At 47.1% G+C, this 22781-nt stretch overlaps 1 protein-coding gene across 2 annotated transcripts in view; it reads right to left on the bottom strand.

Moving 5' to 3' along the window:
- Positions 1–1629: 1629 nt before the first annotated feature.
- The window catches only part of Iqsec2 (IQ motif and Sec7 domain ArfGEF 2), a 79850-nt gene continuing 58698 nt past the window's right edge, over positions 1630–22781 (bottom strand). The window contains exons 5-15 of one of the 2 annotated variants that reach the window (XM_042054390.1): positions 18296–19191; positions 16598–16759; positions 16008–16130; positions 14628–14794; positions 11143–11282; positions 10287–10412; positions 7777–7876; positions 6914–7075; positions 4961–5134; positions 4459–4508; positions 1630–3885 (exon numbers count right to left, since the gene is read on the bottom strand). In XM_042054390.1, the coding sequence (XP_041910324.1) occupies positions 2920–3885; positions 4459–4508; positions 4961–5134; positions 6914–7075; positions 7777–7876; positions 10287–10412; positions 11143–11282; positions 14628–14794; positions 16008–16130; positions 16598–16759; positions 18296–19191 (3066 nt within the window). In that variant the 3' untranslated portion in view covers positions 1630–2919. The remainder of the gene's footprint in view (positions 3886–4458; positions 4509–4960; positions 5135–6913; positions 7076–7776; positions 7877–10286; positions 10413–11142; positions 11283–14627; positions 14795–16007; positions 16131–16597; positions 16760–18295; positions 19192–22781) is intronic. The other variant, XM_038316961.2, reaches the window with a different exon arrangement.

Below are 22781 nucleotides of genomic sequence, written 5' to 3'. Positions count from 1 at the left end.
ATGGGTTTGGATTACAAGAAAACCTCACCTCGACTTGCTGTTGTGGCCTGTCTTCTCTGTAAAGGAAAGACAGCTATTTGTTAGTTAATATCCTAAGTATATACACAGAGCTCATAGAAAGTATCTGGACCTGGGTCTTCTTGGCTCAAGTCACCTCCCTGACATCAAGTACAAAAATATGGCCAGTCATTGTATGGAGGGTCAGTAGCAGGGGTTTCATGGCAAAACCAGGCCAGTCACAGCAACAGTGACAGAGGCCACACGCTTTTCACATAGTCAAACTCTAGAAAGAAGAGAACTAACTTGTTGAATACCTATACCATCTGAGGTGCTTGGCATTGATTACTTCACGCATTTATCACAATTCCATGTAACTGTAACTAGCCTGGCAGAAATGAAGATACTCTTTTTTCAAAAAAAAGAAAGAAAGAAGAAAGGAAGAGAGAGAGAGAGAGAGAGAGAGAGAGAGAGAGAGAGAAGTCTTTTTCTTTTGGTTTTTCAAGACAGGGTTTCTCTGTAGCTTTGGAAGCCTGTCCTAGAACTCTGGTTCTGTAAACCAGGCTGGCCTTGAACTCACATAGATCTGTCTGCCTCCTCTGCCTCCTGAGTGCTGGGATAAAAGGCATGTACCACCACCACCCGGTTTATTTTTATTTCCACTTATGCATATGTGTGTATCCATATATAAACAAGTGAGTGTGTCGGATCCTCCCCCCAAATTGTGGAGTAAGAGATAGTTGTGAGCCACCATTTGGGTGCTGGGGATCAAACTCCAGTCCTTTGCAAGAACAGGAAGTGCTTTTAATCTCCGAGCCATCTCTCCAGCCTGCATATTTTATTAAAGAGACACTTGTGTCTCTCAATCTGACTATCAGATTATTTAAACAATGTGCCCCAAAGAAAGGGAATTTTTCCAGGAATCTCAGGCCAGAAGAACTTGTCTCCAGGAAAGAGGTTTTCCCCAGTTCTAACTGCCTTACAGGAAGAGACTGAAGCCCAGACAAGGAAGGGTCAATGGTGGCTGGCACCACACCTTGACCTGGACTGTTTCCACGTGCCTATCAATGTTCCTATTTAAAACTTTGACCTCCCTTCAGGACCCTGAAGATAAACTTGGCGGGGTGGGCGGGGGGAATGTCTCTTTGTCCCTCTTTGTAATATGGTCACATTGAATAAATTTCTTTTTCATTCTGCTTTCCACTTTTAATTTGGCTGTTTTAGTTGGCTTAATGAAAACAAGTGGCTGAACCTGACTTGGGGCACAGGTTGTGACCGTCAAGTTCGATAGCATGGTCATCCCAAATTGTAAACTGAAGTGACAAAGACTTGGATCATTCTCTGAAACTCTTATGCCTAAGGGAAACCCTCAGGATGTGTACTAGATCAACTCCAAAGCCCACGCCCCTGCCACTGTCATGCAGACAGCTTATGAAACGAGACAGAAAACCCACCCTTATCTACCCTCCTACCCAGCCACAGCATCTTGCATGCTCAGTTGTCTGAACTATGATTAGCACATCACCTCCCCGAACTAGCACCTCTCTCCATGGGTTCCACAGTGGGGAAGGGGGCATAAGTAGGAAGCAGAGGCCAGAGGTGAGCACAAGGTCTTTTATGAGGCATCAAATATACATTCTTATATACAAGGAGGGAAAAAGACAATGCCTGAATCCCCGCTCCGCTCCTCTCCATACAGTCCCTCCCACCAATGCCCTCCCACAACCCGAAGCCCCAGGGACCCTTTGACGTAGAGGGTCCATCTGTCTGTCTGTACTGCAGCCCATACTGGACAAGGGAGAGGAAGGCAGGGACTGTGAAAGGAGCTGCTGGATATGTAGGGCAAGAAGAGGAGCTGGGACTTGTAAAAAATATATTTATAATAAATAAATAGGACTGCAGAGGGGCTGGCGAGGCAGTGGAGATTTTGATGAACAAGAGGGGCTTGGGCATTCTGGCTCGCAGCCCCAGCTCTGATGGCTTCAATCTCTGCCTCAGGAAGGACATCTTTTGCTCAGGGTGGTCCTCTGGGAGTCTTTCCCCAGGGCTGATGCTGGGTGCCCTGCCCCAGTGAGATATGTGTGGGTGATATCTGTAAAGTGCATTGTCTTCAGTTGTAGGTGGGAAAAGAAGAAGGAATGGGGGGGGCATGCAATATGGGTGAGGGAGGGCAGTACCCTTCTCATCCCAGACCTGAGCCCCCTCCCCCCACCTCCAAAAAACCTGTCTGGACTTTGATCAGGATAAGAACATTGCAGGGCAAGGCAAGTTCCTGAAGCCAAAGAGGTCTGGGCTGGGGCCTATTAGGAGGGCACACACAGACTGGCTCAAGAGAGGGAAGCAGTGCCCTCAGTGGGGGCCAGCACAAGCGGGGTTCCACCCACGGAGTACACAGACAGTCTGTGTCCTCCAGCAGGCAGAAAGACACATGGAGGTGTGTGGCTAGGCCCTGAGGTTCGGCCACAGCTCTACAGAGCTCTCTCCTAGCCCCACACAGCCAGAGGAGCTCTGGGGAAGCCTTCACCCCCACGGCTCCAGAAGCCTGCCTTCTCCATCAGCTTGTAAGGATGCTCCCATCTGCCCAGAGGTCTGAGGCCACCAACTAGGCCTCCAGGGACCAGAAAGAGAAGAGAGGAAGATAGGAAAGGGAGGACAAGGACTATGGAGAGGCCCTTACCACTTGCCAGCACTGCAGTGCCCTAAGTTCAGGCTGCAAGTGGCAAGGGCCCGCCAATCTGAAAGGAAACCCCATGACAAGTGCTAGGGGTTAGAAGAAGGGGCTGGAGAGATGGAGGAAGTGGAAAGAAGGACACTGCTGAGTGTATATATATTTTGAAAAAACTGAGGAAGAAGAGAGGGGCAAGGTCCCTCTCCTGTGGACTTCCCCAGACTATCTGTTCCCCAGTACACTCATTCCATTCCTCAGACCACAGTGCTGATCCGGCTTGGCTTGGCCTTGGGGTTTGCACTGGGTGGATTAGCCGTGCCAGGGGGCCCAGAGGCGTGCAGTGGGCCATGGGGGGAGGTGGGTGGGAGGGGTGAATGTGGGGTGTGAGGTGAGGGTGGGGGCAGGGGCGGGTAGGAGGGGTGAGGGGGGATGGGTGAATGTGGTGACAGTGGTGACTGGGGGTGGTGAGAGTGGGAGTAGGATCCCCCTGGTGGCCGGGACCCAGGGCCCCCAGCTGCACCTGCTGCTGGCATCATCTGTGGGTGGTGACTGAAGATGAAGTGCTTAGGGCCCTGTTTATGGGCAGGCGGGTGCTGTGGAGCAGGACTGTACAGGGGTAATGGGGATGTGGGCTGGTGCAAGGGGTGGCGGCCATGTGGAGCAAACTGAGGGTGTCCTCCAGCCCCTCGTCTTGGGGCTCTGCCTGGCCGGCCCAAGGTATAATGCTGGGGTCCTGGAACTGGGCCATGGGCATGGAAGTGTCGATGTGGCCCCACAGGTGGGGCTGAGGCAGGTGGTGGTGGAATGGAGCCCAGTTGGGGCAGGGGTGGAGGCTGCTGAGGGGGTGGAGGCAGAGGGGGTTGCTGGGGTGGGAGGTAGGGTGGTGGGGCAGGGCCCGGTCCTTGGCAATACTGGGCATGCAGGGCCTGAAGCTTGGACTGCCCATCAGGTAGCACCCCCATGCCACCATGGCTGTGACCATGGTGGTGGTGGTGATGGTGGTGGTGGGTGGAGGAAGCGGATGAAGACGAGGCAGAGGCCTGGCCTGTTGGCGGTGGTGGCATCTGGAAGGGCCCTTTGCCTCTCTTGCTTCCAAATAGGGAGCCCAGGAAAGATGAGGAGTTCGAGACTGGCCTCTGGCTCTTGTACTCCTCTGGCGGCGGGGGTGGGGGCGGAGGTGGCATCCTCTGGTGAGGGCGTGGACTGCTAATAACAGACCCCTGAAACGGGGGAGGGAGGGAAGTCAGGCCAGTCTACATATCTAAACCCCCAGCCCTAAACTCCACCCCTGTCCCTGAAGCTGGAGCAACAAGGACCCCCAAAGTAACAGCAAAAACCAAACAGCAGTCCTGTATTTGTGGCCAGCTCTGCGAACACATCCACTACCTCAGTTGAATCTCAGAGGGCAGAGGAAGAATCAGTAGGACCTCCTTCTCATGACCATTTCTCAGGCCAAGAAAATGTTAGGCCTAGAGAGGCAGAGTGACTCACTTGGGGTCAAAGAGCAGGATTAGGAGGTTAAAGTTTCTCGAGGCCCAAGTCCAAGGGCATCCCTATTTGGAGTTGGCCCTGGGGTTAAGAAGGGACATGGGAGAGTGGAAGACAGACTGAGAGACAGGCAGAGTGAGGACAGACAGAGTGAGGACAGATGGAGAAAGTGGTTGGCTGGGAGAGGCAGCCATATGGTTCCCAGCACGGAAGAGGGGTAGGCAACAGGTCCCCTCCTCCTCTGGGGCTCCACGGCCAGGGCAGGGCTCATGCAGAAAATGAGTGGGGCAGGAGCTGACACTTACTTCGATGGTGCTGTCCAGCGATCCCACGCTGTTACGCCGCCCCCGCTTCCCTGCACCCACAAGCAAGGAGCCCAGCGTCAGAGCAGCAACCCTCCCTCCCCACCCTGCTGGGCTCCAGAGCTGGGCACCAGGCCTAGGTCCCTCCCAGGGACAGACACCCCATTACCCCTTTCCCCCATTAAAGAGGGGGAGGTAGGGAGGAAGAGAGGTTGAGAAGGAGGAAAGAGAGGAGGAAAATATGGAGAGGCAGTAAAGGAGAGACAGAAGAGGGAAAAGAGGAGAGGGGCTGAGTCTGTGGCCCCACTTTATACTCCCTGGCAGAAACCCTGGGCCCCACCTGTTCTGACCTGGCTACCAGGCCCCCTGTGACATAGTGTCCAGGGCTCTGAATGAAGGCTGTGTGTGTGTGTGTGTGTGTGATGGAGGAAGGCCAGTGACAGGAGGCAAAGAGGACACCTGGTCCCACATCTCCCCAGCCAGGGCAGGGGCCCAGAACACTTACCTGCATCAGAGAGGTCTCGCAGGGAACTACTGAGTGCACCCCGCTTGAGCCCATCGCCTGCCCCATAAGTGTCCTCCAGACTACTGCGGGCCAGAGTCCCATTCACTGAGTCCTTGGCTCCTCCAGGCTGTGAGGCATTAGGTCGCATCATACCTTTCTGCTTCTCCAGCTCCGCTGGGTAGCAGTGGAGAAAATGGGAAAAGGTCAGGAATAACATTGAGAACCCACCTGATTGACTGGCAGCCTACCTCTGTTTTCTTCCCTCCTTCTGCTCCCCAAGCTTTCTACCCCACCCCCATCCCTGTAGTACTTTTTCCCTCTAAACTGCAACTCTATCTTCAAAGCTCCTTAGGTGCCCAGCCCATCCTATGCCACCGAGCCCTTCTTTTGCTTTCCTCTCTATAAGTGCCCCCTCTTCTTGCTTCCTCTCCTCTTCTTGTCCATCATTTCTTTACCCTGTTGTAGATAGGCCTCCCTAAACACTCCTGCCCTTCTAGCCTATGGTGAAAGACAGTCTTTTTCAACATTCACGCAGTTCTCAAATGCCTTGCTTCATAGCAGAGAAGCTCTCGGAAGAGCAAGGGCACGAAACTGCCAGGAATCAAAGCCTTTATTATGTACTAGGCAGAATGCTGGGGACAGCACATACCTGATCCCACTCATTCTACATTATGAGCATAGTCTACATTATGCAGGAGAACCTGAGAACTTAACAAGTTATAGAGTTTGCTCAGGGTTAGACAGTTGAAATCGGTGAAGCGAACATTCTAGAAGCAGGTCTATCTTGCTCTGCTGGCCCCCCTATACCTCCAATGAGGTCAGGAAAACTCCGGTCTAGTGGGCCTCTCCTTATCTTGATATGGCTAATCTCTTGCCTTACATCTCCCCAGCAGCTCCAGGTCTCTACTGAACTGATACTCTGCCTTGCTGCAGACCTATCAAGGTCTGTTTCTCTCTGCCTTCTTTTTCCTCAATGTCATGTTACTTAACTATGACTGCTTAGCTTAGAGAAGAGAAAACATGGAGAGCATCAAGAAGAATGAGATATAATTATTATTTTCTATAGCCCATGATCAAAATAACTTGGTGTAGGTCCCGGGTATTGAGCTGGACCTCAGTTTGGGAGCTGATATTGAGGAGAGGAGACAGGGAATGGTATTGTTGAACACCATGAACGCACTGGTCTCTCCTCTCTTCCTCTCCTTCATCTTCAACTTCTCCCTCTCCTCCCCTCTTCCACTTTCTCTCCCTCCCCTATCATTGTGACAGAGACTCAATACATAGCCACAGCTGGCCTGGGAACTTGAAATCTTCCTGTTTCAGCCTTCCCAGTACTGAGATTACAGATGTGCAACCACTGTGTCTGGCTCTTTGTCAAACTCACTGAAGAGTTCTTTTTCTTTTTCTTCTTTCTTTTTTGAGCTTATGTGGGAGTTTTGTTGAGATGAAGGGAGTGAGGGAAGGAAGAGAGAAGGAGAGATACAGAAAGAAAGAAGAAGAGGAAGCAAGGACCAGCCTGCCTCTTCAGAAGAGCAGTGGGAATGAACTGAAGATTTCTTTATTCCTGTTTCATCTGAACAAAAGGTTCAGAGGGCTGCAGAACTCACCCAAGTTTGCCCAGCTAACAAATAGCAGACATGAAGTATGAAGCTACAGTCCTAACTCTTATGTCCTGAGTCTTCCTTCAATAGAAGGAAAAGTTGGCTCATGATTAGGGTGGGTGTGGAGGCCACGGCATAGACTCACAATGGCTGGAATAATAATCTGAGGTAAGGAAGTAATGACCTTCTTGTCTCTGAAAGTATTCAGGCAGAAGGTGAGAGGTTCCTGGAACGAAGGTAGGAAGGTTGGGCAAGCTAGCCCTTAACTCTGCAGTTGTCAGAAGACAGGATTCTTGGTGTCTGTGGGGCACTGTATTGTGACGGGGAAAGGAGTCATGCTGTAGCTACTCACATTCCACACGGTACTTCTCCATCTCTTGCACCTCAGCAATGGACTCCCGCAGGTCAGAGGTAAAGCGCAACCTGTCTTGGAGGCTAGGAGCATTGAAGATGATGAGGACTTTTCGTTCCCCTCCAGGTACCGCGGACAGTAACTTGATCCCAAACTGATAATCTGTGGTAATGGGAGGGGACAGGAGAAGCTGGGTATTTCTGTCAGGTTTGAAGCAAAGTGGCTAAGACAAGAAACTGAGAAATGATCCAACCCACTCCCCACTACTGCCAACCATCTGAGACAGAGTCACGCTATTTACCTAGTCTCAAACTCCTGGGCTCAAGTAACTTTTCTGTTTCTGCCTCTCAAATACTGCCCTACACATCACCCTGTACACCATGGCAATTATTTCTGTAACACCCAACTCTAAAGTGCCTCAAGCATCTTCAGTGCTTTCCCTTTGTCCCCGAACTCCTGGTAGCCTTGGCAACCTTATACCAGACTCCAGGATGGAAAGGCAAACATAGTTCTAAACTGCTTTCTAGAAACCTTTCCTTTGTCCCTCTGCCTCTCACAATGACTTCGCTCTCTTGAATAACATTCAATCATGCTCTTGTTCTCAGTTCAGCACTTCAAGCACGAGGTGGCTGCCACATCTGCTCGCTAAGGAATACACAAAACATTGCTATTCCAGGTTCTCTAGGGGCCACACCCAAATCATACTCCATTCTAGTCTTCTTCCATCCTTGGACAAGTAGATACTTTGGAGACTTTAATGCAACTGTAGAGGACTTCAAAGGCTGGAAGCTCGTGTAGACGAAGGACGAGCATGGGCTCTGATAAGCCCTGGGATGCATGCTAGGGTTCAGAAGGGGACTCACATGAATTCTGGAAGAGCTGCATGTGCATCTCCACCAGGGGAAAGGACTGACGGAAGCTGTATGTCACCAAGATCTTCTTCTTCTGGAAAATTTTGGTGACCTTTGGCAAACAAGGGTGGGAAAAAGATAAGAGGCTGGGTTTAGGGTGGGGAATTTCCAAGTGATACCCATTTCTAGTAAGCACCTTCCGCACCTATTCCCCGTAACAGACATGCACACATGAGCACACATACCCACAAGGGAGAACTGAAACTTGAGGAAGAAAGAGGTGGGAGAAAACGCAAGTTTGTGACATCGTGAGCATATACAAACATCTGCAACTTTTAAAGGAACTAAATGAATGTTGGTCCTTCCAGGAAGCTCGTCCCAATACCTCACACAGACTTCTGTTTCCACCTTCTGAGCTTCCAGGGTGCAGGTTCTGGTCCTACACCTTTTCCCTTGTCAGTCTCTATGGTAGTTCTGAATATGTGATTGCTCCCTGGTGGCCTAGAGGGCAGGGGGTCTAGTTTTCAGGTTCTCTCACCTACCTCAACCTCCACCATCAAGAGCTAGTGTATAACAGCAACTCCTGCCTAGCCTATGAACAGACTTAAAAATCTCTCGCCAACCCAAAGTCTTTAGGCTTTCTGGATTTCACACTAACATAAGCTCAGACAATTTGCAAGTGACTATTTTATTTCATTTATTTTGTATGCTGGGGATGAAACTTGGAACCAGACAAGTAACTCTATCACAAAACTACAGCCCCATCCTCTACAAATGGCTCTTAAAACAAATGTTTGATTTTAGGTTGGTTACAGTGCACAGTGGTGTCAAACACTTTTTGGCAGGGATGTGGTGAGGTGTTTGAGATAAGGCCTCCATCACGTAACCCAGTCTGACCTTAGCTTCCTGTTCCTTTTGCCTCCATATCCCAAATGCTTTAGGTAACAGGGGTTTATCACCACACCATGTTGTGAGCCACCGTGTGGTTGCTAGGAATTGAACTCAGGACCTTTGGAAGAGCAGGCAATGCTCTTAACCACTGAGCCATCTCTCCAGCCTACCACACCATGTTGTAAAACACATTTTAGGTCCTTTGTGAGTCCCTGAGAACAAGGACTGAGTCTGATTTCTTTCCATGTGCTCAGTAGCCAGCATAGAGTTCCATACACAGAGGGGCACCAGTGCACGAAGGGCATTTAACAGTGACTCGGTACCTGCGTGGGCCAGGCACACCTCTTGACAGTGTGATTGTCTCTAAACCCTCTTCTCTTTTGTAGGGCTGGGAATGGAACCCAGATCCTTGCATATGCTAAGCAAGCACTCTACTACTGAACTGTGTTGCCAGGCACTGAGTTCTTAGTTCATCTTCTCAACAACTCTGGGAAATAAGGGTCAGCACTATTTCATGAAGCAAGCAACTAAGGTTTGGAAAGGATGTTGGAGGCATTTTGTCTAGAGTGGTGATTCTCAACTAGAGAGAGTACAGAACAACATCTGGAGAAGAAGACACTGCCTTCCTTTCTTTTCTCCCCTGAAGATGATGTTCTCTCCCTCTCCCACCCCTCTTTCTCTCTTTTGCTTTTCTCTGGAGAATACATTTTTTTTTGGCTGGAGGTTTACTGTTAGCTTCTAGTAGCTATCCCAGAGTGGTGCTAAAATACTACAATGCACAAGACAGGCCCCTGCAAGAAAGGATTGTCTGTCTCAAAATATTAACAGTGCCAAGACTGAGAAACGCTGCTGTGAAGGAGAGAAGACCAAGGAAGGAACAGGGTTGCTGTTCTCAAATCCCTGGATTACTGTCTTAGAACAGAGGGGAGAACACTTATTGTGTTCCCAAGAAACGGTGGGGAACTTGAGTAGGAGGTGGACCCCATTAGGAGGCAAATTCTAGCCTGGTGTGGCGGTGCCCGTCTTTAATCCTAGCATTCCAAAGGCAGAGGCCAGTGGATTTATGTGAGCTTGAGGCTAGCCTGGTCTACATAGTGCATTCCAGGACAGCCAGAGCTGTACAGTGAGACCCTGTATTAGAAAAACAAAACAAAATAAAAACAAACCCACCCCTCTCTCCCCCAAAAGCTCACAATGGATTCTAGCAGTCAGGGCTAAGCCATCTTGAAGAGTGGTTCTTGTCCAGGAAATCCTGAAAATCCCTTCAGATCCACAGAATCCAACAAATCCATTACTAAAAGATGTGGTTTGCCGCTGTACCAGTGACGCGCTTGTTTTAATCACTTCCAGCATCAAGACAGGGCCGCAGATTCACAACCCTCTACTTCCTACCACTTCCCAGATTATAGGTCTATCATTTCCCCACAATCCTCACATTGTCTGCCCTGGTGTGGCTGTCACTACAGCAAAATGAAAGCAAATGAGGGCCTGAGAAGGACTGTGCCTTACTCGAGACCGTGCAAAGGGCATGCTGCAGCGTTCCAACCACACTCCACATAGCACGGTTGGCACCGGAGCCAACAGCTGTGCTGACTATCTCCCTCCCATTTCCTTCTGCCCAATGCCCATACCACAAGGAGGTCATTGAAGAGGAAAACCTCCCGCTGATGCAGCCCCATTCTCTGGGGGCGGTTTGGATCTGGCACCTCATAGAGCTGGCAACAGCAAACCAGTCGACGGTGAGGAAGAGACAGGACCTGGATAGATGTGGAAAAATAGTTGTCAGCAAGGCCATCCCAGCGGTGTTAGGCCTCTGGTACCTTAACGAGACAAAATGTACATCCAATACATATCTGTCACCCTGACACAAAGAATATAAACAACGAAGTCCTTTAAGCTTTCCTGCCACCTTGTCTTTGTCCCAATAGCACCCTTTGTCTGAAAAGCTTTTCCTGTCCAGCTCTTTCAAATCGCAATTCAAAGTTATTTTCCAAGAAGTCTTTCTAACTTCCCTTGCCTTAAAATGGCCTCTCCCTGATTTCTGTTCCTCTAAAGTAGACCATGAGGCAGAAGCATTTGCCTTGGAACCTTACTAATCTCTGAGTGCCCCTAAAGAAAGAAATTGTGTCTGATTCACATCTATGTCTCTGGATTTCAGTAAAAAAATCAAGGATAAGGCATCCATAAATGTTTGTTGGCCAAAATATCTGTGTTTTTTGTTTTTTTTTTTTTTTTAGAAAATATTAGCTTGACTCTTCTTACTTGGGATGGGAAGACAAAAACCATAGATGAGAAGAAAATACACAGCACCTACTATGAACTTTGCAATATACTAGATGCATTTACATGGAGAATTTCCCATAATCTGTACCACGATCCCTAAGGAATATAATATCTTTCACTTCATTTTACAGGTAAGGGCAACCTGGGCCTGGGGGGGGGGGTAATAACTTACCACACAACACTGTCCCCTCCCCAGGCACTCACCGGTTTCTTGCCAACAATCATACGCTCCACAGCCTGCACCTGGGACACATGGTCATCATTGGTCCGCAGTTCACGACCTTGGATGCGCTGGTAGATGCCTACTAGGAGGTCTCTGGGGATGTCTTCACCATTGTCAACCCCTACATGGAAAGTGTAACACAGGAGTATGTCACATCAATATGGAGGGTAGGCAGAAGGGGGTCTCCATAATATCCCACACCCAGCATGGACCTTAGCGAAAACAAAACAAAAGAACAAACCAAAAAACCCAATGAGTATTCTTAGTCTTTTAGCTATGAATGGGATAGGGAAGGTGCCTTTAAACAAAATAGCCAGTTACTTTTTTAGCCAGGGTAGGGATTTTGACTAAACAACTTATAACACACTGCAATTAAAACAAGAAGGTACTACCTTTTACCTTCCATGGTTTTTGTTTTAAGATTTATTTATTGGTTTTTATGCATATGAGTGTTTTGTCTATACGCATGCTTGTGTACCATGTTGGCCTGCTGTCTTCAGAGGTCAAAGGGGGGTATTGGATGCCCTGGAACTGCAGTTACAGACAGTTGTAAGCCACTATGTGGGTACTGGGAATTGAACTCGGGTCCTCTGAAAGAGCAGTCAGTGCTTTTAACTGCTGAGCCATCACTCCAGCCATCCCCCCCCTCCCATCTGCCTCTACTTCCTAAATGCTATGATTAAAGAAGTGTGCCACCACACCTGGCTATCTTTTGCTCTCTTAACTGGGAATATTACTTGAAAATAATATCCAGAGTTAGTAAGAATCTGAGGAACTTGGCGTGTACACTGATATAAGTTTCAGAAACTAATCTATCAAGAGCCTAAATATTCAAACCTCTCAATTCCTTTCCAAAGAATCTATCCTAAGGAATTGTTCAGAAATATATGTGAGATTGATGTCAAAGAATGTTCACCAGGTGCTATTTGTGGAGAAATTCGGAAACAGCTTAATTTCTAAAAATAGAGAAATAGCTAAGTAAATAATAGTTTATCTATAAACTTGATGTTTACCAAAATATTTCAATAATATGAGACAATCCCTGTAGCAAGTTAAGTAAAAAGAGTAAGATAATAAACTACATGAGGAGCTGGGTGGTGGTGGCGCACGCCTTTAATCCCAGCACTCGGGAGGCAGAGGATCTCTGTGAGTTCAAGGCCAGCCTGGTCTACAAGAGCTAGTTCCAGGGTAGGCAACAAAGCGGCACAGAGAAACCCTGTTTCAAAAAACAAAAAACAACAAAAAAAATAAAATAAAAAATAAAATAAACTACATGAGGACCAGAGAGATGACTGAGCAGGTAAGGGTGCCTGCTGCTAAGTCTGATGGTTTGAGTTCCATCCCCAGAAACCACATGGTGGAAGAAGAGAGCAAACTCCTGCAAGCTGTCCTCTGACCTCCACATGAACACCGTGGCATGTGTATACCCACATGTAACACACACACACACACACACACACACACCAATAAACAAATAAATGTAAGGAGAAAATAATTTTGGCAGTGGTGAGCACTAAACCCAGGGAGGGGCCTCATGAATAGTTAAATACAGCCTGTTGCTGAAATATAGCCTCATGCCCCACATTCCTAAAATAAACATGTATTACTTTCATTTGTTTGTTTGCTTATTAATTCAATAATTGGAGGAAATACATGGCTAAACACACACACACACACACACACACACACACACACAAATCATCCCTCCATATCCATGGGAGATTGGTCCCAAGATCTTCCATCAATACCCAAATCCAAGGATGCTCATGTTTCATATATAAAATAGGACAGTCAAATATGGTTGCTAAGTGGTAAGGTGTTGGTTGATCATGTTAAAATGGGGTGGTATTTTCATATAACCTATGCACATTATCTTGTTACTTTAAATAATTTGTATGTTACTTACAATATCTACTGCAATGTTAATGCTATGTAAACAGTGGTTTTACTGTATTATTTGGGGATAATGACAAGAAAAAGTTTATACATGTTCAGTACAGACACAGGTTTTTTTCTAGATGTTCTCAGTCTACAGTTGGTTGGATTCATGGATGAAGAACTCACAGGTATGGAGGACTGACTGTATACATGGTGAGCATACGTATATGGTTGAATGAATAATGGCAAGATTATGGGAAACAGCTCCGGGTGCCCTCAAATCTAACTTGCTCTTCCTAAGTCCACCGTCTTTCTCCACTCTTGACTGTGTGCTGACTGAAATCTTCTCACTCTTCTCTTTAAAGCTTCTGCTAGGAAAAAATGACTTCTTGTTTGGGAAATAACATATTTCTTCCTTGCACAAGTCCTAAAAGTACATTCTTCTCCCCACTGCTTTTTCTTTTTTAACCTTAGCTGCCAGACAGCTTTAAAGCCTCCAGCAACATAAATTATGACAGTCAGCAACTTTGTCTTGCTCTCCCCATCTCTATTTCCCTCCTTTCATTTCTTTTGAAATAATCATAGTATCTGTGCCATTTTAGTAGGCTGCTCTTTGGTGAGAGCTAGGGCTTGACATCATTACAATAAACCGAAAGCACAGATCAAAGTGGCATCATTTATCTGGCATTGGAAGACCTCAGAGACTGGATCCGCCTGACCTTCCCAAGTGTTCGTCTAGCTCATCTCAGTTGATCTCTAAACAACCTCACATTTTCTTCTGTCTGGGCCTTTGTTGTTTTCTCTGCCAGGTAAGCCCTCCTCTATTTTTAGTCTGTCATTTCAAGGCTCACCTTAAAATACAACTCCTCTGGGAAGTCAGTAGGAGGTAAGAGCTCCTTCCTTTGAGCTCTGGTTGTCTTTTGGCCTCTTTGACATCACTGTTCACGTCTCATCGTGGTTATCTAGGCCCTACATGGCAGTCTCTCCCTCACGATGGAAGAGCTCTAAGAACAGAGCCTATAGCAGACTCCCCTCCATTGTCCTTGGTGCTCATTTTAGTTGGTACTCATTAAACATCCAGTAAGTGTCAACTGGCTGACTGACTGGATGGATGAATGAGTAAATGAATGGAAGTAAAGGTATCTAAATGAGTCTTTATGGGTGTAAGTAGGAAAGACAAGGAGAGCTCTAATAAGGGATGGGTGAAGAACTTGAATGAATAAAATAGTTTAAGAGTCAGGCTATCTGTATTTCTTTGTTTTCTGAGACGGAGTCATATTCTACAACCTGAGTCAATACCTAGGAAATAGCTGCTCGGAGAGTGGGTTTGTCTTCACAGTTCTGGAAATCAAACTCGGAGCCTTGCACATGCTAGGTAAACACTCAGCTACTGAGCTACCCACACAGCCTGGCAAGTAACTGTTGGAGTGAATTGATAAGTGAACGGCCTGGGGACATCCAGTCATGAGATAAAGTGACAAAGGCTAATTTACAAAGATATCTGGGATCTCTCACCACACTCCCATCCCCGCCCTAATTTCTTTTCTCTGATGACGGGCAAGTAAAGTAAATGGGAAATTCTGCTCACCTCTCAGGTTCTTAATGAAGTCATCCAGTTTCATCTTGCGTTCAGCCTTGACGCTGGGGCTATACATGTCGGTATTGAGGAGGATGATGGCAAAAGCAAGGATGAAGATGGTGTCTGGGTTCCGGAACTGGCGTACAAGGGCAGGGTTACAGACACAGTACCGCTGGCTGTGAGACAACAATGGTCAAGTCTAGACGCATGTGCCAGCCATCTCCACCTGCCCACCATTTGCCCAAGTTGCCACCATAAACCCTTTCTTTCAAGAAACACTCCCTTAGTACTTGAAGTCTGTCCTCTTCCATTTTCCCCAATAGTACCATGAGAAACCATAATCACTAACTTCTTGGAACTTTTCCAGGAGACTTAATGTACATTGTCCCATGCAGTTGATCACAGCACTGCATGAATGCTAGTGCCCCTTTCTTTGGGTATGTAGCGGTGGAGGTTGAACCTTGGGCCTTGAGCATGCTAAGCATTTGCTCTATCACTAAACTACACCTCCCAAGCAGTCCTGTTTTACACAGGATATAATGATGGTTCAGAGTGGTGAGGTAACTAGCCTAGGCAATAGAGCTGGTGAATGGGAAAGCTGGGATGAAACAGATCATCTGACAAAGCAAATATTTCGCCCATAATGGAAAATGAGTTCTCAGCAATTCCTCCATCTCCCCTGTAAATGCTCCAAAGCGGTGGAGCAAGATTTAGACCCAGCCCTGTTTGATCTTCAAAGCATTTAGAGCTGAGTATAGATACCATGGCTTTAGAAACACTCAAGTTCAAATCCTGGTTCAGCTAACTTACTCTAATGCCCCGAAACTTGAGATTTGTCATCTACAAAATGGAAATACCAATAGAAGCATCTACCTCATAGAATGGTAGCCTTTTTTTTTTTTTCCAGTACTGGGCACAGAAACCAAAGACTCAGAGCCATGCAACAGGCACATGTTCTATCACTAATTTACACACCCAGATCCATGAATGTTACCATTTACTACCAATCTTGCACTTATTAATATGTCTGTATCTCAATTGCTAGAGCTAGATACTTTATATTATTAGAGCTATATTCACTATCTCCAAACCTTACAAATGCCTGTCAAGATGAGAGTTATCATTTCTGGATTTTTGTTTATTTGGTTAGTTTTTGTTTTGTTTTGTTTCTCTAAGATAGGGTTTTTCTACGTAGACCTGGCCATCCTGGAACTCACTATGTAGACAAGGATGGCCTTGAACGCAGAGATGCTCCTATCTCTTCCCTCTCCACACCTGACCTTCATTTCTGTTTAGTGGGAAGAAAATTAAAATGCTCAGAGAAGCATCTTGTGGAAATAGGGCCCCAAAGAAGAAAGGGGCAGCTTCAGGAGTGGGAAGCAGGCACACCTGAAAGCTTCAATGAGTCGCTCCACTTTCTGGGCCTCACCCTGAACTCGGATATGGGATTGGAACTTCCTGAGTGCATCATCCAGATCCATAGAGGAGAAGTCCATCTCATCCACCACACAGCTGAAAAGTAAAGAGTCAGAGTGGGTGGTGGCACGCTTCATTTCTCTACATAAACCACTGGCCCACCCACTTGCACAAGCAGCCCAGCACTCCCACTGACATGCTTCCAAACTCTGGACCTATAACACCTGAGAGTAGACCGAGTGAAGCTGAAGTAAGAAAACTGAAGGCACATGGTCACTTAGAGTGCTTTCCATTAGTCTATTCGTTTCAGCGACGGGAAACTGAGGCCCAAAGCAAACTATCAGGTGAGCATGCCCTGCGGAGAGCCACTCTTAGAAGACTTTAGGAAATAGGGTCAGGAGAGAGAAGACCCTTTAGGAGCAGAGGGGTATGGAAACAGGAAAATCTAGTCACCTTGTTTTAAAAAGTTTATCTGAGCAAAAAAGACAGACTGCCCCCTTCCTCCCTCCTGCCTTCCTTTTCCAGGAATCCCTAGCCCGCCTGCTCCATGTTGGGGTCCTCACTCCAACACATCTCTGTTGAACTGCTTCTGCCGGTTCCCCAGGAATTCCCCTATCATCTGCCGGCTCAGGCCTTTCCGCTCCAGGATGAAGTGAGCCACCCCCACAGGAGTGTCTGACAGGAAACCTCGCTCAATCAAATACTGGATACCCTTCTCTGGCTTCCTGCAAAAAGAGGAGAGGTAGGTCAGATAGTTGTTCCTCTAGAACTGCGCCTGGTCCCATTTCTAGAACTAACCAAGGCTTCAGAGAGCCGAGGGTCTATAATGTGGTCCACTTCCTCTCGGGTACAGATAAAAACATCACAACGTAAGAGTAAACTACTTTCCATCTCACAGAGTTTCAAAATTCCAAGGTATCCATCCATCCTCACGCCACTTTCCTCTTTTACTAGAGGCATACCACAGGTGGAGGAAAAGAAGCATCGAAATGAGAGCCTACTTTTGTCAGGATCATCCCAGCAACCGTCAGACTGTCTTGAGAAAAGGCCTAAGCTCTAGACCAAGACTGCTTCTCAGGACCCTCAGGACAGGGAAGAACTGACGAGGTTACTTGTTCCATGTCCTACATCCTACCTAGCCTCTGGGGCTTTTTCTACAGATGAGGTGCCTCCAATGTTTACAGAGACTGGGACCAAAACATCTGGGTTGGAATTATCCCACGTGCAGAACCTGAATGTCTTACTTAGGACTCCCATGAAACCAAAAATTGGAAGTTTGGACTCTGATGTCCCGGAGTTTCTGAATAATCACTTTCTGCATGGCTTTGGACAGCCTCTTTTATTTCTCCAGGTCTCACTTCCTTATCTCTAAAATAAGAACACTCCTACCAGTCTTGCTGAGTTATTGTGAAAATTAAATATAGGTGGCAGTGTTTAACAGACTATAAAGATGTGAGGTATTACATCAAATGCCTTCCATTATATCTAATGTTGTCTAATTACATATTATGTTTTCTAATTATTTTCTAACCAAATGCCACACTCTTACCCCCATTCCTCAGCAGCTGGCAGAGGACCAGGCACCCAGAAAGAGCTTAGTCACTGTTAGTCACTCCAGCCTGCTGCCAAATACACAACCCTACTTTACAGAAAATGAGAAAACCTGAAGCCATAAGAAGGACCACAAGTTACCTAAGGCCAGACAATGGGTGAACAGGCAGATTAGGGGTCTTAGTCTGGGGTTCTTTATATTCTAGATGGCCTCCCCTCTGGAAGGGGGATATAGGGATGACAACACCTGGAAGTCATTTGGGGAAACATCTTGCCATCTTGCTCAAGATCATACAGATACTGAAAGCACAGGACCCGAACACAGGCATGTTGGGGGGGGGGGGTCTCTCTATTTGGCAACCTTGTTCATTCCCCTTTGTTTCTCAGTTTGGTTAACTGTCTTTTGAGACATGGTCTTACTCTGTAGCCTAAGCTGACCTGGTGCTCACAACAGAGACTAGGCTGTCTTCTAACTTACGGCAGCCCCTTTGACTAGCGTCTACTGAGTGCTAAGATTTCCAGGTAAGAGCTACTGCTCCCACCTTCTGCCACCCTTCTACTAGTCCTCATTCCTGGGCATCTGGGGAGAAATACCATTTCACCAGATGACAGGCTGGCAGAACCAAGGTCACTGCTTGGAGCTAGGTCCTCAAACAAGGTGCCTAGGCAGGATGGGAAGAGGCAAGGAGGCTAGAACTGAAAGCACATACTTATTGAAGAGGTTGAGGCCAATTCTGTAATGCCGCCTCTGTACCACATCATTGTTGAAGGCTGGCGAGTCCCAGCTGTGCCTTGTTTCCCTCTGGTAGGTCTGCTTGCACAGGCCAGAGGCTGGAGGTTCCCTCAGGCTATCCCGGGATGAGGAGCCAGAGCTGCAGTTGATGGTCTCATTGGAGTTGCTGGAGCTCTCGAGGCTCTCATTGTCTCCACCGTCAGAGTTCTCACCTGCGGCCTCACACTTCCCCAACCTCCGACCCCCAGCCACACCACTGGGCCCAGTGCCACTATTGGGGGCTGATGGCAGGGGCCCTGGTGGGGCTGGAGCTGGACCCTCAGGGGCAGGGTAGTGGCGGTGTGGGATTGGGGCCCTGCCTGGTGGCCCCTTGTGCTTCAGGGTCCCATGGGGGCTGCAGCCATCAGCCTCATACACCAGCTGGCGGTGGACAGAGCCGCGATCTGAGCGGTCACTCAGGTCTACAGAACTGTCACTGGGAGGCTCAATGGTAAGGAGGGGAAGGTGTGCGGCCCGGAGCCGGAAATCCCGGCACTCCAAGCACCCAGGACCCCTGCGAGTGCCTTCCTCACGGCTACCATCTTCCCGGGTCCCTGGTGGCATCGGTGGAGGAACTGGTGGGAGGGGAGCTGGTGCCCAGAACTCAGGGCGGCTCTGGGGTGGGGGCTCTGTGCTGGGCAGTCGCTCAGGTGATGGAGGAGGAACTGAGTCATCCAAGTAGAGGGGAAGGTCACTGAAGGAGGTGGCTGAGCTGTCCTCTTGATGTTCCTTTGATTCCCGCTTCTCCAGCTGGGTTGACCCTGGCTCCTCAGACATAGGCCCTGATGGGTGGCAGTTCAGGGCCTCATCGATGGATTCAGCCAGAGATTTAACCTGTACACGGTGAAAGGTGAAGAGGGAAAGGGAGGAATGATAAAGGGAGGAATGGTACAAGGATCAGAGGAGAGAAGAAGAAAAGGAAAGGCAGGAAAAGCTACCTGGTGGGTCAGCCAAGAACACAGGTGCTTGTGCCCCCCCTCCCCAGCCCACAGGCTCTTTATTTTAAACTTTTAAAATATTTATTTATTTATTTTGTGTATATGTGTGTTTTGCCTGCATGTATGTATGTCTGTATACCACATGTGTGCCGGGTGCCAGTGGAGGCCAGAAAAGGGTATCAAATTCCCTGAAACTGGAGTTATACAGGGTCACGATTGAACATGTGGGTGCTGGGAATCAAACCTGCCACCTCTCCAGCCACTTATTATTATTTCATATGTATGTATATTTTTATTGAAAATAAATTTATCTTCGCACAATACATCTGATCAGTTTCCCCTCGCCCACTCCTCCCAGATCCTCCCTACCCACCCAAATCCATGCCTTCTTTCTCTCTTTAGAAAACCAAAAAACAAACAAACCAGAAAAATAATTTTAAAAAACAACAAAGAAAAAGCACAAGAAACACACACACGCCCAATCAAAGCCCATAAAAACACAAAATCAGAAACCATAATATACAAGCAAAAGACCAGTTAGGAAAAAAAGAAAAAAAAAAGACCAAACAAAGCAAAAGCAACATGAGACAAGAAGTCTACAAAAATACCGTTGAGTTCATTGTGTGTTGTCCAGCCCTTTATTTTGCAAAGAAACCCATAGGTTCTTAATAATTTGCAAAATAACTTCCAGGAAGTCACCGTGAGTTCACAAGGCTAGGTCTACCAATGATAAAATGCCTTCTTGGACACTTTAGTATGTCCCTCTCCATGTCAACCCAAGTTAAATACTACCTCCCCCCCCCATTCAAGCCACACGGTTACCTCTGTCAATACCATCTCAACTCCCATCAGGGAAAGCCCCAAATCTCAGCTTCCTCCCAGGGCTCTCTGTGTCAATATCTCTTAGGAAATCCACAATATTTACTCTTGAGAATCTGAACTACACCCAGTAACTCTACCTCCCTGTACACCTAACTTCCAAACTGGCCCCTAATGACCTCTTTCTTCTGGCGTTCATAATCTTAGATACCACACTGCCCTCGAGTTGGTCTGTGTGGCTCACAATAGACGTATAGTATTTCTATAATGAGACTGTCAAATACTACAAATTCTGTGTTGCATGTTCCCTTTGACTTGTTCTCCTTCAGACTCCTCGCCTAAGGGAAGCCACACTGTGAACAGTCCTAAGGGAGAGGAACTGCCAGCAAAGGAGTTACCCTGCCAGCCCCAGTCCTACACAGCTGTGTCCTACACAGCTTGACAGCAGCCTCCTGAGAGACCCGGAAGCAGATCATCAAGCCACACCCCTCACAGTTTCCTGGCCCTCAGAAACTGCATAATAAATGTTTCTTGGTGTGTGTGTGTGTGTATGTGTGTGTGTGTTATACATCTGTAATTATAGCACTCCGTGTGTGTGTGTTACACACTTGTAATTATAGCACTCCAGAGGCTAAGCCCGGAGGACCTCAAGTTTGAGGCCAACCTAGGCTATTCAATGTGACTCTATTCAGCTCAGTTCTAATGTCAGATTTTTAAAATTTGTTTAAAAATGTATTATCACTGTGTCTGTGAGCACATATTATATGGGTGCGGGCATGTAAGCCACAGCATGTATGTAAAGGTCAGAGGACAACTTTGTGGCACTGGTTCCTCTTTCTACCTTACTTAGGCTCCAGGGATTGAATTCTAGTCAACAGGCTTGCACAGCAAGTGACTTTGCCCACTGAGTCATCTCACTGGCCCCTAAGGTCACTTTAAAGTTACTAAATTTTGGGGGTAGTTTACTGTACAGAAATAGGTAAGTAATACATTTTCCCCACCACTGACGTAGACAGCATGGAGTGCTAGGATTAGGCCTGGTTCTTCTGCATCTTCCATCAGGTGGTATTCTCCTGTTCTCTATTCTTCCCTTGAGGAATAGGTGCAAGCTCAGTTTCTATTTTAGATCAGCTACTGCTTGACACAGAAAAGGTGCTTAATTATCATAGAAATGAATGGGAGGGTGATACAGCTCTTCCCTTCGCACTTCTTTCCTTCCCTCCATCTGTTCGCTAGCCTCAGAGAAGCATGCATAGGCCAATGATAGGGTCAGATAACAGAGTTTAGGTCACAGGGATTTCTTTTATAAAGCTTCATTCACTCAACAATTTCAACCAAGCACCTCCTCAGTTTTAGGAGGAAAAAAACAATTAACTTAGCAGTTACCACATGCCAGGTGCTTTCCCCGTGGTACCTGGTTGAGATGCATTCTTCACCACAGCTCTAAAACAGCACTAAAAAGAAAGCTTTATTTCCTTTTTGTTGCTCAGAAGGTAAAACTGTTTGCCTGAGGTCAGACAGCTGGGAATTGGCACAACTGGGATTTTCACCCGGGAAGCCGTGCTAAAATACCCTCAGCTTAGAACGACCTCCCGTTCCACTCACTGCCATGTCCATTCCCAGCTCCACAGTTTTTGCTGATGCAATCAATACCTGAGCAAACAATGCCCCCTTCAACATCTCCAACTAGCTACATCTTATCAGTCCTGTAAGGCCTAGTTACAATGCTGTTTTCTCCAAGAAACTTCTCTGGTCCTCCCAGAATCCCTGCTGGTTCTGAACACATTCTGTTTTAGGAGATGACCATGCGCCTATATGTCTTCTACTGTCTACCAGACTGGAAGATCCTGGAAAATATGGACCAGAGCTCAAGTGTCAGCCTATTCTCCTATACCTTACAGATCTGTTGTGAAGTATACAGAGTACCTGGCATTCAGCAGATACTCACTATCTGTCAGTACAGCCTTTATTTGCTATTATATCAAATTTCAAACAGTGGGAACTTTTTGTTTTCTTATTTGTTCCATATACTCATTTTTATTGCTTTATTGCACTTAAGGTGTGTGAGTGTGTGCATGTGTGCACGTGTGTGCGTGTGCACGTGTACATGCATATGTGCATATGTGCAGGTGAGAGGAAAACTTTTAAGAATCATTTCTTAGGGCTAGAGAGAGCGCTGGCTCATCTGTTGTTACTTTTCTAGCCCAAAGTTTCAAAGTCCTTCCACAATCCTCTAGAAAACATGGTCACGTTTGTCACAGCAATATCCCATGAACCTTGTACCAATTTCTATTTTAGTTAGGGTTTCTATTGCTGTGATAAAACTATGAGCAAAAGCAACTTGTGGAGGAAAGGGTTTATTTCATTTTACATTGTGTAGTCCATCATCCATGGAAGTCAGACCAGAAACTCGAGGCAGGAGCTAATGTAAAAGCCACGGAGGAGTGCTACTTACTGGCTTGCTCCCCATAACTGGCTCAGCTTGCTTTCTTCTTCCTTCCTTCCTTCCTTCCTTCCTTCCTTCCTTCCTTCCTTCCTTCCTTCCTTCCTTCCTTCCTTCCTTCCTTTCTTTCGCTCATTTGTTTGGTTTGGTTTAGTTTTTCGAGACAGGGTTTCTCTGTGTAGCCCTGGCTGTCCTGAAACTCACTCTGTAGACCAGGCTGGCTT

The sequence above is a fragment of the Arvicola amphibius genome, chromosome X (genome assembly GCF_903992535.2).
Source record: "Arvicola amphibius chromosome X, mArvAmp1.2, whole genome shotgun sequence".
Classification (NCBI taxonomy): Eukaryota; Metazoa; Chordata; class Mammalia; order Rodentia; family Cricetidae; genus Arvicola; species Arvicola amphibius.
The sequence above is the reverse complement of the archived record's forward strand: the minus strand, read 5'-3'. Positions and strand labels throughout refer to the sequence as shown.